This window comes from Mirounga angustirostris, unplaced genomic scaffold (genome assembly GCF_029215605.1).
Source record: "Mirounga angustirostris isolate CCGP_5_RB_7025 unplaced genomic scaffold, mMirAng1.0.hap1 SCAF_17, whole genome shotgun sequence".
In the NCBI taxonomy this organism is placed as follows: Eukaryota; Metazoa; Chordata; class Mammalia; order Carnivora; family Phocidae; genus Mirounga; species Mirounga angustirostris.
In genome coordinates, this window is record NW_026991725.1 from 29,412,191 (window position 1) to 29,426,885 (window position 14,695).

Sequence of the window (14,695 nt, forward strand, 5' to 3'; positions counted from 1 at the left end):
GACCCACCTTCAGAGCACCCTGCACTTTCTCTTACTTTTGTACACAGGAATGTAACCAAGTAATCCGTTGTTTAACATCTGTCCCATTCTGTCCTTAGACCTGGGGGTGAGGAACCCTTGCCCTGCTGCGCGTCCCCCGCTTTAGAAGGCTCTACTCTTGACCTTCTCAGTCTGTGCCCTCTCCCCACAGGATGAGGAGCCTGTGGGGCCTCTTGGAGCCCAGGCCCTTCCCTCTGGACCATGCCCCTGATATGCAAGACCGCAGAAGTCCCTGCCCCAAAAGCCCATTCCCTGAAGGGTGGGCCATGTGGGGTGGCCGAGGGGCAGCAGGGGGCAGGGGACACGTGGCAGTTTGTGCTAGTGGACTGGACTGTCCCCATGTGTGCACGCGGCCTTCCCCTGGGGCAGGATGGCTCTGAGGGCAGATACAAGGGGCAGGCTGCTCTTCTCATGCCAACGTGCCCGGGCACAGAATTCAGAAGGGTCAAGGAAGTGTGGGCTGGAACCTCGTCTTCTAGGTCACCACGAAAGTATATTTGTCAAAGTAGGAGAATAGAACATATTTTATTGAACAGTTATAACTTGATTTGTGACTACAGTATTTCCACGTATGGCGTGAGGCCTCCTTTTGTACTCGTGTCCCGGCCCTGTTGGCATGTGGGGTGGGCATGGGTCCGCACGCGCAGTACCCCTGCCCCAGAGCACTGTGCCTGGCACAGAAGAGCAGATAATAAATATTGGCTGTGAGAGACAAACGAGATGATCCAAGTGAAACGCTTGGCAGGGTGCAAATGTCAATAAATAGTAGCTATTATTGTTTGCCGAACAGACAAACGGTAGGTGGGGCGGGGGGCCCGGACCCAGAAACTGAGGTGGTTTGTGTGTGAGGAGGGAAAGGGCATGGCTGGCCCCAGGGTTCACGCTTCCTTTTCCGGAGGCCGTACCCGCCTTCCCCCGGCCCTGCAGGCCTCTCGTAGCTCCTCAGGACGAGGTGGGCACCCGGCAGGCCGCCGGACAGCCAGGCACTGAGAGGGGCTGGGGGGCTCCTGCCAGTGCTGTCTCCCCTCCCTGCCAGAACACAGCTGCCGCGGGTTCCCTGGCCGCCTTCAGGATCTCCCCAGGCCCAGACAGAACCCTCCTGCTGCAGTTTCTTTCGCTTTGCCCGGGGGCCCAGGGTGGGCTGTGCAGGGGGCCTGGAGGGGAGGCGCAGCTGAAAGGACTGCCCGCGCCCTCCCAGGAGGCCTGGTGTGAGAGCAGCCTGGACGGACCCTGAACGGGTCACTTTGCCGCCACCGCTGCCTGCCTGTCTGCGATCGTGCGTGGGGACGGTGCGGGGGAGGCGGCCAGGGCGGGGCACACACTGAGGATGAAGAACCCGCGCACACAGCGCCCAGGGGTCGGGGAGGGCGGCGGCCGGGCCCGGAAAGCCGATGGGAATGGCCCCCCGGCAGCGGCGGAGAGTGTCAGGTGGGGGTGAGGCCCGAGGCAAGGCTGGGCAGCAGGGGCGCTGTAGGCGACTGCTCCGGGACTGACACGGGGCTCGGTCCCCACGGGCTGTCCTTGAAGGCCCCGCCAGGTGCAGGCCTGGAGAAGCCGAGAAGCCCCTCACCCACACTCCTCCTCCCAGCGCCAGCCGCCCCGGAAAAGCAACTCTCACCCCAGCGCATTCTCTCTCTCACACACAGCAGGTGTCGCTGTAATGAAGACCAGAACCCAAGTAAGCCCCAAACGGGACAGGCCAGGGCGGGGGGGGGGGGGGGGGGGAGGAAATCACATTTTGCAAACTGCCCACCAGGGGTCACCATACTGCACCAAGGGGTGCAGATTTCACTTCGGCCTGGGGATCGCTGGGAGGCGGAGGGTCTCACAGAGGAGTCCAGCCAAGCGGCCTCCAACCGTCCGGCTTCCAAGGCAGGACCACTGTCGCCGCCCTCAGTCCCGGGTCCGCAGCGCCAGCCGCGGGGGGTGGGGGCAGCGGCCCGCGGTCAGTGCGGCGGGAAGATGTCCGAGCAGCGCTGCAGGATGAGCTCCACCACCTGGTTCTGGAACACCATGGTCATGGGCATGCTGGTCTCCTCGGTCTCGGGCCGCAGCAGCGTGGGCCCGAACACTATGGCCACGCTCTGCACGGACATGCGGTTCTGATCCCCGTGCTCGATCACCCTGCAGCGGGGAGCGGGGTGGGGAGGGCGGCGTCAGGGCCCGGAGCTGGAGGGCGCGTGGGGGTCCGCCCGCACCCGCCTCCCCATTCCCGCGGCTCGCCGGCTCACCGCCTCAGGTGCTGGAAGAGCAGCCGGAGCGTGTCGTGGTTGGGGGCGGGCAGCGAGCGCACCAGGTCCCGCACACAGCGGCGGCGCTGGGCCTGGTCCTGCAGCTCTGCGGAAGGGAAGGGAGGGTCGGCTCGGCTCGGGGAACAGAGGGGCTGAGTCCCGGTGGCGGGGGAGGGGGGAGGAGTCCGGCCGAGGGGGTGCGGGGGCGGCAGGCCGGCCCCATCCCTACCCCACCCGCCCCGCCTCCCCCAGGCGCTCACTGATGGCCGCGATGAACTGGCGGAAGTGCGAGAAGGGGAAGAGGGGCTCCGGCAGCTCTCGAAAGAAGAGCTTCAGGGCCCCGGTGATTACGTGGACGTCCTCCCAGCGCCCGTCGTCCAGGTCCAGGCGCTCATCTGCGGCAAGGGGGGCGGAAGAGGCGGTGAGCACCCCTTGGTGCCGTCAGGCCCTGGGGTGAGGGACGGGAGCCGGGCCTCACCGTGGTCCACCTTATAGCGCAGCTTCTGGATGGTGGCCAGGTTTCCACTGATGCGGTACAGGCCGTCGATGTCCAGCCCTGGGGCAGAGGGAGGCGCTGACCTCGGCTGAGCGGGAGGGGCCTAAAGCTCCTGCTCGGAGTCCCACTCAGGGGCTCCCGTTCCCCCCTCCCCGCGCCCCCCAACCCCAGGGGTCTCCGTCTTGGGGTCCGGGAGGGAGGCCTCCGGGCGCCGCGCCTACCCCGGGCCTCTACGGTGCGGATGCACTGCTGCACGAAGCGCGGCACGGAGCTCCTCTCGCGCTCACACAGCGCGGCGAGCGCGCAGCCGAACACCTGGTCTGGGGCAGAGGCTCGTCAGCGCCGCCCGGCCCCGAGCCCCCCCCTTCCCCCCCCCCCCCCCCCCCCGCCGCGCGCTCGCACTCCCTCGGGTACCTTTGATGTAGCCCTTCTCCCGCAGCGACTGCAGCGTGGGCCGCTTCAGCAGCAACCAGCGGAGCCGGTGCCGGACCCTGCTCAGGTCGCTCTCCGAGGTGGCTGCACCTGGGCCGGGGAGTGCGGGGCCGGGTCACTCGGTGGCGCCGGGACTGGCCGGGCTGGCCCCAGCCGGGTCGTCACCCCCCGCCTCCCCCGCGACGCCGGTTCCCGGGAGATGCCCTCCACCCCCCCCCCCACCCCCCGCGCGCACCTGCACCCGGCCGCGCCTCGTCCTCCCGCCAGCTTCCCAAGCGCTCGCTGGACCCGAAGTCCGCGCTGCTGCTCTCGCTTTCCTCCTCCCGGGGCAGGTCTGCGGACTGGAATCACGCGGCCTCAGAGAAGCAGGGCCTGGGGCCGGGCTTCTGGGACAGCGTGAGGGGCCCCGAGTGCCCTCCCAGCCGGCCCGATGACTCCCAAGCACAGTTCACGCTTCCCTTCTCCACCCCTGACCTCCTACCGCGGAACCTCAGAACGTTCACCTCCCTTAGCTGCATGGAGCCCTTCAGGTGTTGGAGACAGTCATCCTGCTCTCTCCCGGTCTTTCTTATCCTGGCCCCCCTTGCCCATATTTTCCTAGACCCTCTGCACACAATCCACTAGGTCAGCATTCCTCAATTATGTGGCTCTGAGTTCTGAACTTAAAATTTCAGCTGAGGCCCCAGCACTGCCAACAATCACATCACCGCCCTCGACCTGGATTCCTACCTCTAGTAATACAGCCAAACTCTGTACTCAGTGTTGGCTCCCAGGGAATTGAGGCTCAAAAAGCCCCAGGTTGCTTCCAGGTGAAGAGCTGTCAGAGGGGGCCTGTTCCATCTCTAGTTATGCAATGAATATTTTGAACCTAAACAACAGCAGACTCTTCAATCCAAGCCTTTAAAATGTTCCCTTCTGGCTTTAGCCTGTCATTCCAGCCTGAGGCTCTTTCTCAGATTTCCTTTTCTGCCTGCCTCCCTTGAAGTGGAACATTCCTCTAGGATGTGCCCCCCACCCCGACCTGGAGAGATCTCCTGCAGGGCCAACCCCACAGGCTGGATTTGCCTACTTAAGAAAGACCATTTCTTCAGCAGCCCATCTGCCACACAGCCCTGAGTGGGGCCTGCATCTGCAGGGAGGGGCACTCACCCACACTCTGTTCTGCATAATGGCTGGCCATCCCATCCCCACCAGCCCCGGAGGCCCCAGGCTCTGCTTACCAGCTCCTGGATGCCCTCGCCAATGGCCTTGTGCCAGGTGCTGATGATGGCCTCGGAGTCATGCTGGATCAGGTACTCTGAGCCATCTCGGCTCCGCAGCTGGAGAGACAGGAGTCACTCAGTCATCTCTGGCTCCCCGGGTCGGCTCTGGGGCCAGGCCTCAGTGGTAGGGGGTGCGGGGAGGGGAGATACAGAAATGGTGGAGATGATCTGTCCTTGTCCCCAGGAACTGAGAGCACAGTCGAGCAAGGGCTTCACCCCAGGCCAAGGCATTCCGCCTCATTCAAAGCAGTAAGAGACAGTCTCTGTTACAGATGGGCAAACCCAGGCCCTCTCAAAACATAATCTGTTCCTATCTGAAGGTTTCATACAGAAGGAAAAGCTAGTTACTCAGCAATCTATCTCCCAGAACATTCATCCTGCTAGATGCACAGGCAAGCTGAGCTGTCCAAACCAGCTGTTTTGGGAGGACTATTACTGAAGTTTTCTGTGACTCTGGAGTGACGAGGAGGACCTGTTGTGAAAATCTGCCAGGCCCAAGTAACCTGGCCACGATCTAGAATGTGGGGCTGCCTCTTGAGAAAAATCCTAGAGGTGCCTGCAGGCCACCCCCTGAGTGGAGGCAGGATGGCCACCTGCCAGCCAGGAAGTGGAAGCGGGGGCTCCTCCATTTCCATTCAAGACTGTCAGCCTTTCCAACAGCTTGAGTAGCTTCCAAGAGTCCCATCTGCCTTCCGGTTCTTGTCAGAAAAGACAACTGGGAAAAGGCTCCAGACCTCCTGATGAGAGCAGCTCAGGAGATCAATCTGGTTTTCCAGCCCTGCTCTGTGGATACGCTGCTTCTAGAACTGAATGAAGCTTGGTGGATCTTCAGAAAACTCTCAAGGGCCTGGCAGAACTGCTTTTTCTGAGCTGAACTGTGAGGTTATGCTTTTGGCTTTTGTCATGTTACCTGGAGCAGCTCCAAGGGTCCCTTACTAACCTAGGCTGGAGCTGTGCACTAAAAATGGCTTCAACAGATTGGGGAAAGCCCCCCCCCCCCCAAGAAGAACCACGTAACTGATCCTCCTTCTCTTTTCACTTTGGCTACCAGGAAACCTGAGCTAATTTTTTTCAGCAACAGTATAGCCCCTGTACGTCATCTGTCCCCGATGCCTCTCCACATGGACCCCTTGCTCTAACTTGTGCCTGGTCTGGCTTTTCAGTGGATTTCACCAGCTCCCCATGTGTTGTTGTTGTTGTTGTGAGCTTCCTCAGAACTTCTGGGGACTGAGGTGAGGCTAAAGGTAGTTTAAAAGCAAGACAACACGTGGACAGTGGAGGGTGTGGCACCGTGAGGGACCTTGCCTGGGCCCCACCTGGTCCCAGTCTTCCTGCTCGGGGAGCCTGGGAAACTGGGGACCCAGTTTATTCATGGAGGACCCAGTTCAGTTGGAACCTGGGCTCTGACCGGCCAGAGCAGGTTTCCAACCTGTCAAAGTGAGTAGCAGGGGACAGGGAGTCTCCTGTCTGGGATGAGGGCTGTCCTTCCAGGCGTGGGTTTCATCCCCCAGAGACCCCCTACTTCTCACCACACTCCGGGGCCAAGGACTAGTAAAAGGGAACTGCAGAATCCGTGACGCCAGAAATACCGTGGACGGATCCCCAAGGTGGACACAACTTTGGTTTTGAGCCCTGAGAATTCCAGTCCCACTCTCCCCAGGTCCCCCTTCTTGGGGCTTGCCTGCTGAGGGTCTCAAGCCATCAGTAAGCCCCCTCTCCTTCTCCCAACCCCCACCACTCACCTCCAGCACATTCTTCCTGCTAGATTTGTCCTTGGGGGCCCAGGAGAGAGAGGCCCCCCTCAGCTCCACTGTGTACTCAGGGGTGGAGAGCTTGGGAGGCTGCCTCTGTGGGAGAGGGGAGAAGGGTTGAGGGGAGCACAGTTAGAGGGAGCCCTCAGCTCAGACAGGCCTGCCGGGGCTCCTGGCTCCAATCCACCAGGCTCCCCTGGCTTCAAGGACAGGATGGGGAAGGGTTCCTGGAACCCAGAGGTCCTGGGCTGGCTGGTCCTCTGCTGCCTGCCCACCCAGGAGAGGAAAGGAGAAAGGAGAACAGCCCTCATGCCCGGGAGCAGGCGTGCCCGGTCCCTAGTCTGCCTGCCCACCAGGCTGAAGTGGCCACCCTCAAGGACAGCTCCCCATGTCCAGGGTGGCTGGAAGTGCTTGTCGTGGGCTGAATCTGCTGTCGTCACCCCCTGCCAAGGCCCAGCTCCCCCGGCACTCATGTTCCACTGTCGCAGATCTAGCCTTTGACAAGCCAGATCAGGTAAAGAGCCATAGGAGTCAGGAGCAGATGGGGGGGTCCCTGTCCTGGGAGTCTGGCCCTCACCAGGCCGCCTGCAGCTGAGGCCTTTGAGTCCTTGAAGAATGTCAGCACGCCACCCTCCAGCACCGTCCAGGAGGCGCTCCAGTGCTTCTTCCTAGGTGGGGGTGGGGAAGTGGGGGGTGACCAGGCTTGCATCTGGCCCTGGGCTGAGGGCCCCTTCCAGCGCCAGGAGCAGGGCACAGAGCTGAAGAACACAGCTTGGCTTGGGGCATCCAACGGTGAGCACTGGACTCCCATTTCTAATACTTGGTAGCCAAGGGACCCTGGGCAAGCCCCTATCTCTCGGTGCCTCAGGGTCCTCATGGGACCTCTTAGAAAGTTGCCATGAGGATTAACAAGAGCCTGGCATACAGAACGCGCTCAGTAAATGTCAGCGTTAAGGCCCAGCGCGCCCCGGTCTGGGTGCCGCTGGGCTCTCACCGGAGCCGCCTTCCCTTGTCCGCCGTCTTGGTGCGATGGAGCACGCCGGCCTTGTCCAGAGTCTTGGTCTGAGAAAGCCGAGGGGACAGAGGAGGCAAGTTAACAGGCTGGGCCACAGGGGGCAGAGGCTAGCCTCCTCCACAGCCAGCAACTCCTTACAGGCTGGGCCTGAGTCACCACCGAACCCTCTTTGCTGCTGGCGCTGGTGGGGTCCCTGCCCTCACGCCAGCCAGCAGGACAGATCTCCTCCCAGCTCCCAGCCTCCCCCAGCCCTGGGCCAGGATGACCCAGACCCAGGTTCATTCAGCCCAGGCTCGTGCTGGGGCCTGTGGGGGAGACATGCCCGGCCCCGGCCTAGCCCCCTCAACCTTCAGGAAGCCCCTATTTCTTCTGTGGGGGCCCTGCCGGGGCCTACATGCTCCTTCCCTTACCTTCTCCTCAGGTGGGCTGGCCTGGGCTGGGGTCTCACTGTCCTGGCTGGATTTGTGGATGCTTCGAGGGGCAGGGACAGGAACCTGAGGAGAAAGACACTGTCATACATAATCCCGTCCCCTCTCCCCAAGACTCTCCCTTTCCCAGTGGGTTACCTGGGGCAGCTCCCACTGAACTGAGGCGTCATCTGGGTTGTAGAAGTAGGGCTTCCCGTGTTGGTCCTCCAACCTCACCCACTGTCGGGAGAGGGATGGTCAGGGCTCCCAGCCCACCTCAGTGGACGGCAGGCAAAGTTCCCCTTTGACCAGAGCCCAATATAACCCCAAGGGGTTTGGAGGGTCAGGCGCGGGCAAGGGGGTGTCTTGGAGCCCACCCAGGAGCTGGTTTATGGTGTGAAGGTGAGCTACTAGTGAAGAAGAGGTGGAGGAATGACGGGGGGGGGAGGGGGGGCTGTCCGGGCACATGTGCCCGCTGCCCGTACCTGCTCTTGGGTGAAGTGGTTGGTGTAGAGCGTCTGCCCGTCGGGGCTCACTTGGCAAGACCAGCCGGGGGGCGCGGCCAAAGGCGAGGTGGACCGAGGCTCACTGAAAGAGCCCACCGGGGAATAGTCCTCCTCCGGGTAACCGGTCAGCGACTCGGGGTAATCCGTCTCCGGCGTAGGGGGCTGCAGGGAGCAGAAGCCTGAGTCAGAGCGTCTCAGAGCCAGTACGCACCCTTGGCCCCGCCCTTTTAGACCAGGCCTCGCCCCCACGAGCAGTCTGGGGGCTGTGGGGAGCAGGAGGCGGGGTCTGAGGCCTCAGAGCCGCCCCGCCCCGCCCCCCGGCCAGGCCCCGCCCCTCTCCCTCCTTCCCGGGGGCTGCGGGGGGCGGGAGGCGGGGTCTGAGACCCTCGGGGCGCCACCCCGCCCACCCCGGGCCAGGTCCCGCCCCCTCACCCTCTGCTCCCGGGGGCTGAGCGGGCTCAGGCCCGGCTGCATCTCCAGCTCGTGCTCGGGCTCGTCCTCGGGCTCGTCCTCGGGCTCGTCCTCGGGCTCGTCCTCCCAGACGGCCTCGCCCGTCAGCGGGTTGTAGAAGAACACCCTGCGGCTCTCCTCATCCCAATACTGACCCCAGTCGGTCTCGAGGCTCTCGCGGCTGCCCACCGAGGCCGGGGAGGTGGCCGGGCTGGCGGCGCCCTCAGCAGCCTCGAAGGGCGACTCCCACGTGGTCACGCCCGTGTCTGGGTTGTAGTAGTAGGGACGCCCGCTGCCCGCGTCCGTGTGCGTCTCCCACGCCGGGGGCCGGGGGGGCGCGCTGGCGCCCGGCGAAGGGACCGAAGGCTGCCGCTCTACGTTCTCGTACACGGGCTCCTCCGGGGGGTCGTCCACCTGTGGGAGGAGGAAGGAGACGTGACCTTCAGGGCAGCTCCGGGGTCACACAGTCCCGACTCGGCCACTTGACTTGCCTCCTGGGTGACCTTTGGCAAGTTAGGGTACCCCCGGCTTCAGTTCCGCCGGCTGCACAATGGCTGTCCTGCCCGCTCCAGAAATTGTAGTGAAGAGAGAATGAGCAAATATTCTTGAAAGTGCATTGCCAAGTATGAAATGACCCAGATGCACAGGGCAGTTACATTAATTATTTATGAACAATAATAAAATATCTATAACCGAGTTCTCCCAGCTGTGCACTGACTCTGCACTCCAGGGGGCGAATCAGAGGCTGGGCGGGAATAGAGAAATGGCCTGGGCCCCATTCCTTTTCCTCCCCCTGCAGGTCACACCGGGGCAGGGCCCTGCAGCACTCTGCAGCCCCACCCCTCCTTCCTTCCTGGCCCTTGAAAGCTCTGGGACTGGAATCAGTACTACCTCTGGATCTGGGACTGAAACTTCCTGAACGTGGGTTTTGCAGGCCTGAGAATCAACTGCAGAGAAAGGAAAGAGAGAGGAGAGCCAGATGGGAGGGAGGAAGGAGGAGCAAGGAAAGATGAGCCCCTCTTGCTGTCCAAAGGAAAGCAGGGGGGCGCTGGAGGGTTCAGTCACACAGAACATGAGTCTGGTCATACTCAACACTCCACTGCTCCCTGCCACCTGCCGGGCAAAGTCTACAGGGCACCAGGGCACCAGAGGCGTCTGTCACCTGCCTGTCTTCCACCTTATTTCCTGTCATTCCTGACCCCTTGCCTTGAACTTTAAGCTCTAGTAGCAGGGAGTTGGCTGGAGGCCCCACCCTCTGGGCTGTGTCTTGGGCCTCAGCCCATCCCCACCCCTTTTTCACCTGGCCAACTCCACTTCCTTCTTTAGGACTCAGCTCAGGTGTCAGGTTCAAGGCCTTTCCCCGAGATTCCTCTAGTGTGCCTACTACGGCCTAGCACCCTCAGCCTGCCACAGGGATAGATAACTACACTATCAAACCCCAGCCAGCAGAACAGCACCAGAAGATAAATATTGTTTTTTCTTTTCTTTTCTTTTTTTTTTAAATATTTTATTTATTTATTTGAGAGAGAGAGAGCAAGTAAGAGAGAGCACAGGGTGAGGGGCAGAGGGAGAAGCAGACTCCCCACTGAGCAGGGAGCCTGATGCAATGTGGGGGGAGGGCCTCCATCCCTGGACCCCAAGATCACGACCTGAGCCGAAGGCAGGTGCTTAACAGACTGAGCCACCCAGGTGCCCCAGATTAATTCTGTTTCTTTTTTTTTTTTTTAAGATTTATTTATTTGACACAGTGGGGGGGAGAGAGAGAGAGAGAGAGAAAAAGACAGAGAGTAAGCAGGGGGAGGGGCAGGCAGAGGGAGAGGGAGAAGCAGGCTCCCCGTTGAGCAGAGAGCCTGACCCAACCTTGGGATCATGACCTGAGCCAAAGGCAGATGCTTAACCAGGCAGACGCTTAACTGACTGAGCCACCCTGGCGCCCCAATACTGTTTCTAAGAATATATAATGCGACATGGGAAATGCAGATTTCAACACAGTGAACAGCATATAGTTCCAATTATGTCTTTTTAGAAACCCCCCAAAATGCTAACAGAGGTTATCTCTGGGCAGTGTGATTATAGGGATTGGGTTTGTTTTTATTTATTTTTTTCTTTAAACCTTTCTCAAAATTTTGTATAATAACCACCCCCGCCCCCCCTTTTTTAATCACAGAAGTCCCTCTGTTGCTCTGATGCCTTCGCTAAGTGGTAAGCTCCCCAAGAGGGGAAGCGAGTCCTGTCAAGGTGGCCTCTCCCCGGTCTTAGGTAGGTGCCCAAAACCACATTCATGTGTCCCACAAAGATTCACCTGTCCAGTGCAGGCTCTGTTCTAGGCACTGGGAATGCAGTTAGTGAACAAAGGGACCCAAATCCCCACTGGGCAGCGTGTGTAAACGGTTGGGGAGCGGGGGGGGGGGATGAGTGAAATGCACGCACGTCCATGATAATTACTGCTAGCAAGGAGACAAACTCTCAGACAAGCAGCGTATTCTAGACCAACCGGGGGGCAGGTCCCAGACCTGGGGGGGGGACCAGGAAGAGCTGGGTACACCAGTTCCTCACTCCCCTCCCTCCCCCCACAAGCTCTTGTGTGGCTGAGGCAGGACCCTCCACCCCACTTCTTTCTCTCTGCCAGCTGCAGCCCCCTGAGCATCCTGGATCCCACCCACGCCAGCTCGCGGACCCTCCCCCAAACACAAAAGCCGTCTTCCCATCTCTGGACCTTTGCTCCAGGGGTCCCTCAGCCTGGAAACCCCCCGCTCTCATTACCTGCCTACCCAGACCCCACTCCTCTGCAGCTCCACTCCAAGCCTCCTGGGAGAGACCTTCTCCCTCAGGAGAGACACCTAGCCTGCTGTCACTCTCTTCATCCCCCGCGAGGGTCCAGCAGCGTTCTGCCCTGCTGGCCTGTTGGTTGTCCGTCCCTCTGCCTACCTCCTCTGACCCCAAAGGCAGGGGTTTTTTGAGGGCTGGACCCAGGATGACATAATTGACCCCAGTCGCCCTCCAGCAGGTGGCCCAATGCCCTGAAGCAGGCAGCAGGTCCACCAAAGGGACTTACTGCCTGAGTACGCAAGCCAACTCCAGGCCACACTTCAGCAACAACCAACACGCGCACACCCACTACAGGAGAGATTGAAGTTAGCTTTGAACGAGGGCTTCCTGGGAATGAGGTTCAGCACAGGAGACTCCTTGGGAGGATGGGATGGAGGCAGTGGGCAGAGGAAGGTAGATGACCAAAAACACCTCCTGCCCGCCCCAGCTAGACCCACTGAGGCAGTGGCCTTCCCATCCCTGCGACAGGGGCTGGAAGGTCATATGTGGGGTGGGGGGGTGGATGAGCTAAGGAAGGAGCCAGGCTGTTCAGAGTGGAGATTTCCACCTGCAGGCTGCTGGTCTTGGCTAGGAGTCCACGGGGAGTCCCAGGCTGGTCAGGCTGAGGGGGATCTTGCACAAGGAACACCCCTCGAGGATATACAGCAGATCTAGGAGGTAGATGCTTAGGCTCCCCAGCATGGGAGGGTCGCACTGTGGGGCTCCAGACTGCAGATTAGAGGCCAGATGGGGGCAGGGCAGGGCCCCCTGGAAGGAAGCCCATTCTAAGGATTGGGGCTGCCCTAGAGACACAGGCTGCTTCGGGAGGTAGTCAGGGGCTTTCCCCGGGGTCGAGCAGGCAGGGTCCACCCCCGTTAGCGACACTGCAGCCCTGTGCGGGGAGCTGGACGGCAGCAGCCCTGAGGCCCCTTCAAACTCTAGAACCCTCTGTAGGGCCCCCACAGTGCTAAGATAGAGGCACTTTCCTCTCCTAGCAGAGCCAGGATCAGACTGGAAGCCAGGTGGGGCCAGCACCTCCCCGCCCCCCCCCCGTCCCTTTTGGCCTCCAAGGGGAAGCTCGCCCAAGTTAGAGCAGGGCCTGCTACCCCGGCCCACAACTCCTGGGCGCCCAGACAACACCCGTCACAGCCCATCAACAAGGCCCTGATGAGGGCACCAGTAGCTCTTGAGGCCCAGACCCCAATCACGACAGCGACACGGGGAACACCAGTAGGAAAGGGGAAGTGGTCCCCCCCCCCTCCAGGCCAGAGGACAGAGCCTAGAGGGGCTCTGGCTCTCACCACACCAGCTGCCCGGCCCCCCAGCACTCCCCTCATCTCCAGTTCCCTCCCCTTGTCCACAAGCAGGTGGCCGGCCTGCCTCTCTTCCCCCAAGCTGATCACCATCTCTCAGCGTCCCTCTGCAGCCCCCCCACAGACATGCCTATCTGGCCTTGGAAAAGGAACGAGGAAAGAAGGGAGGGGTCCCCCAAGTTTGGGAGATGTCCTGCTCCAAAACCCAGCTCACCCGGCTCCTGAGAGGGCCAGAGGATGGAGGCCCGCTGGGGGCCCCTTGACGCAAGGCCCTCAGCCATCCCCATCAGAGGCTGAGCTTGCCCCCAAACGCGAGGGTCCCCCACCTGTGCCTGCAGGGCCCGGCTCCGCCTCTTGGTCAGCTTGGCAATCATGTCCACCATCCTGTCCCCTCGGAGCTGCTGGGACGGAGCCCTGGGAAGGTTTCAGGGCTGGAGCCAAGGGGCACAACCCCAGGGCTGGCCCAGGGCAACCGGGGAACAAGAAGTTGCTTTGAGATGGCGGGAGGCTGAGCCTCCAGCCCATTTCCTGTCGGGGCTGCGGAAGTGCTGCCTGAGACAGAGGTTGCCCGATATAGGGTGGGGTGGGGTGAAGTGGGGGTGTCTCAGGTCAGGGGTATTTTTATGTGTCGCGGGAAGCACTGGCCTGATCCCCGGCAAGTTCTGAGTCCCAGGCCTAGCCACAGCCGGGGAGCAGGACAGGACGGCACTAGGACCGTGGGTGCGGGAGGGGGAGGCCATGGGAGGGGGCGGAGGGGGCAGCTGGGTGCGGGGGCCTGGGCTCGCCTAGACAGGACACGGAGTGGCCCTCAATTCCCCCAGAGCCCCAGGGAGGATGTGATGGGGAAGAGGAAGCCGGGGTGTGTGTTGCAGGGGGGAATGTCTTAGAGAGGAAGGGGCCTGGGCAGCTGTGGCATCAGAGGAAGCCAGGGTCCGGAGTCCTCCAGCCACCCAGACGACAGGAGGGATTTTGACCAAGCCACAGTCTACTCGCCTGACTGCCTGAGCCCACCTCCTCCGGCCTGGGTCACCGAGATGCGTGCACGCACTCCGGCTGCTTGTCCACTTACACGCCCCCACTCTCAGGGGACAGCGACTAGTTCCTCCACAGCCCTACGACCGAGAGCTTCCCCTCTCTTCACCCTCTCATCAGGTGGGGGGTTCAAACCCCAGCCAGAAACAACGGGCACAGCGCATCCTGGGTGAGACGCTGCTGCCCCCCCTCCAAGCCCTTGGGGGCCACCCTGTCCTGCTAACACCCTCACAGGTGCTTCCTCCCCAGCTCCAGAGGCCGGGCAGCACCCTGCCACCCGCCCACCCACCGCCCATGGCTCTCCCACAAAGGCTGCCCAGCTCCTCCTTCAGGCTCTGAGCCCCGCTTTCCACCCCGGGCCCCAGACCCCTCGTCTCCTGCTCTTCTGTTTCAGTAACCCTCCTGTTCCCAGCCCTGGCCTGACTTTCTCCCCTGCCCATGTCCCCCAGGCCGCTCCTTCCCTGCACCCACTGTGGCCTCAGGACAGGGACCCCTGGCGTAGGCGGGTGTAGACTGGGAGCGTGGGACATTCGGGCAGGCCACATCAGCGCAAGCCAGGGACTTAGGCCCTACTCTGCCCTCAAAGCTCTAGTAGCCTGCCATCCCTTGTGGGACGCAGAAGCCCGGAACACCAGGGGCAGAGAGGCCTACGGTCCTCCCACTTGTCACACACATGACGCATCCCACTGCCCCCGCCCTGAGGGACATGGGCCACACACACAATAGGTCACCAGGAGAGATGGAGCCAGGCGCAGGAGATGGGCAGAGCCTCTGTGAATGCTGGCAGCAGGGAGGAGCCGGGGCGGGGAAGTGGAGAGAGGAGGCAAGTGTGGGAACCTGAGCCCTTAGCACTGCCCTGCTGTAGAATTAGGAAGCAGGGTCTCCCCGTGGCAGGAACCAAGAGTGACAGTACGGGAGACTGGGACCCCAGAAAAGGCAACCCACAGGCTGCT

The 14,695-nt window shown here is 61.6% G+C and overlaps 1 protein-coding gene across 4 annotated transcripts in view; it reads right to left on the bottom strand.

The window, feature by feature from the left end:
• Positions 1 to 235: 235 nt before the first annotated feature.
• Positions 236 to 14,695, bottom strand: part of ARHGAP27 (Rho GTPase activating protein 27) — a 31,363-nt gene continuing 16,903 nt past the window's right edge. The window contains exons 1-16 of one of the 4 annotated variants that reach the window (XM_054510769.2): positions 13,037 to 13,339; positions 8,572 to 9,003; positions 8,119 to 8,301; positions 7,793 to 7,873; positions 7,637 to 7,720; positions 7,206 to 7,273; positions 6,789 to 6,879; positions 6,203 to 6,307; positions 4,419 to 4,517; positions 3,434 to 3,539; positions 3,181 to 3,288; positions 2,988 to 3,086; positions 2,749 to 2,826; positions 2,531 to 2,665; positions 2,271 to 2,376; positions 245 to 2,163 (exon numbers count right to left, since the gene is read on the bottom strand). In XM_054510769.2, the coding sequence (XP_054366744.2) occupies positions 1,986 to 2,163; positions 2,271 to 2,376; positions 2,531 to 2,665; positions 2,749 to 2,826; positions 2,988 to 3,086; positions 3,181 to 3,288; positions 3,434 to 3,539; positions 4,419 to 4,517; positions 6,203 to 6,307; positions 6,789 to 6,879; positions 7,206 to 7,273; positions 7,637 to 7,720; positions 7,793 to 7,873; positions 8,119 to 8,301; positions 8,572 to 9,003; positions 13,037 to 13,093 (2,010 nt within the window). In that variant the 5' untranslated portion in view covers positions 13,094 to 13,339 and the 3' untranslated portion in view covers positions 245 to 1,985. Of the gene's footprint in view, positions 2,164 to 2,270; positions 2,377 to 2,530; positions 2,666 to 2,748; positions 2,827 to 2,987; positions 3,087 to 3,180; positions 3,289 to 3,433; positions 3,540 to 4,418; positions 4,518 to 6,202; positions 6,308 to 6,788; positions 6,880 to 7,205; positions 7,274 to 7,636; positions 7,721 to 7,792; positions 7,874 to 8,118; positions 8,302 to 8,571; positions 9,004 to 13,036; positions 13,340 to 14,695 lie in introns of those variants that run through there. The other 3 variants (XM_064583545.1, XM_045888724.2, XM_045888725.2) reach the window with 3 other exon arrangements.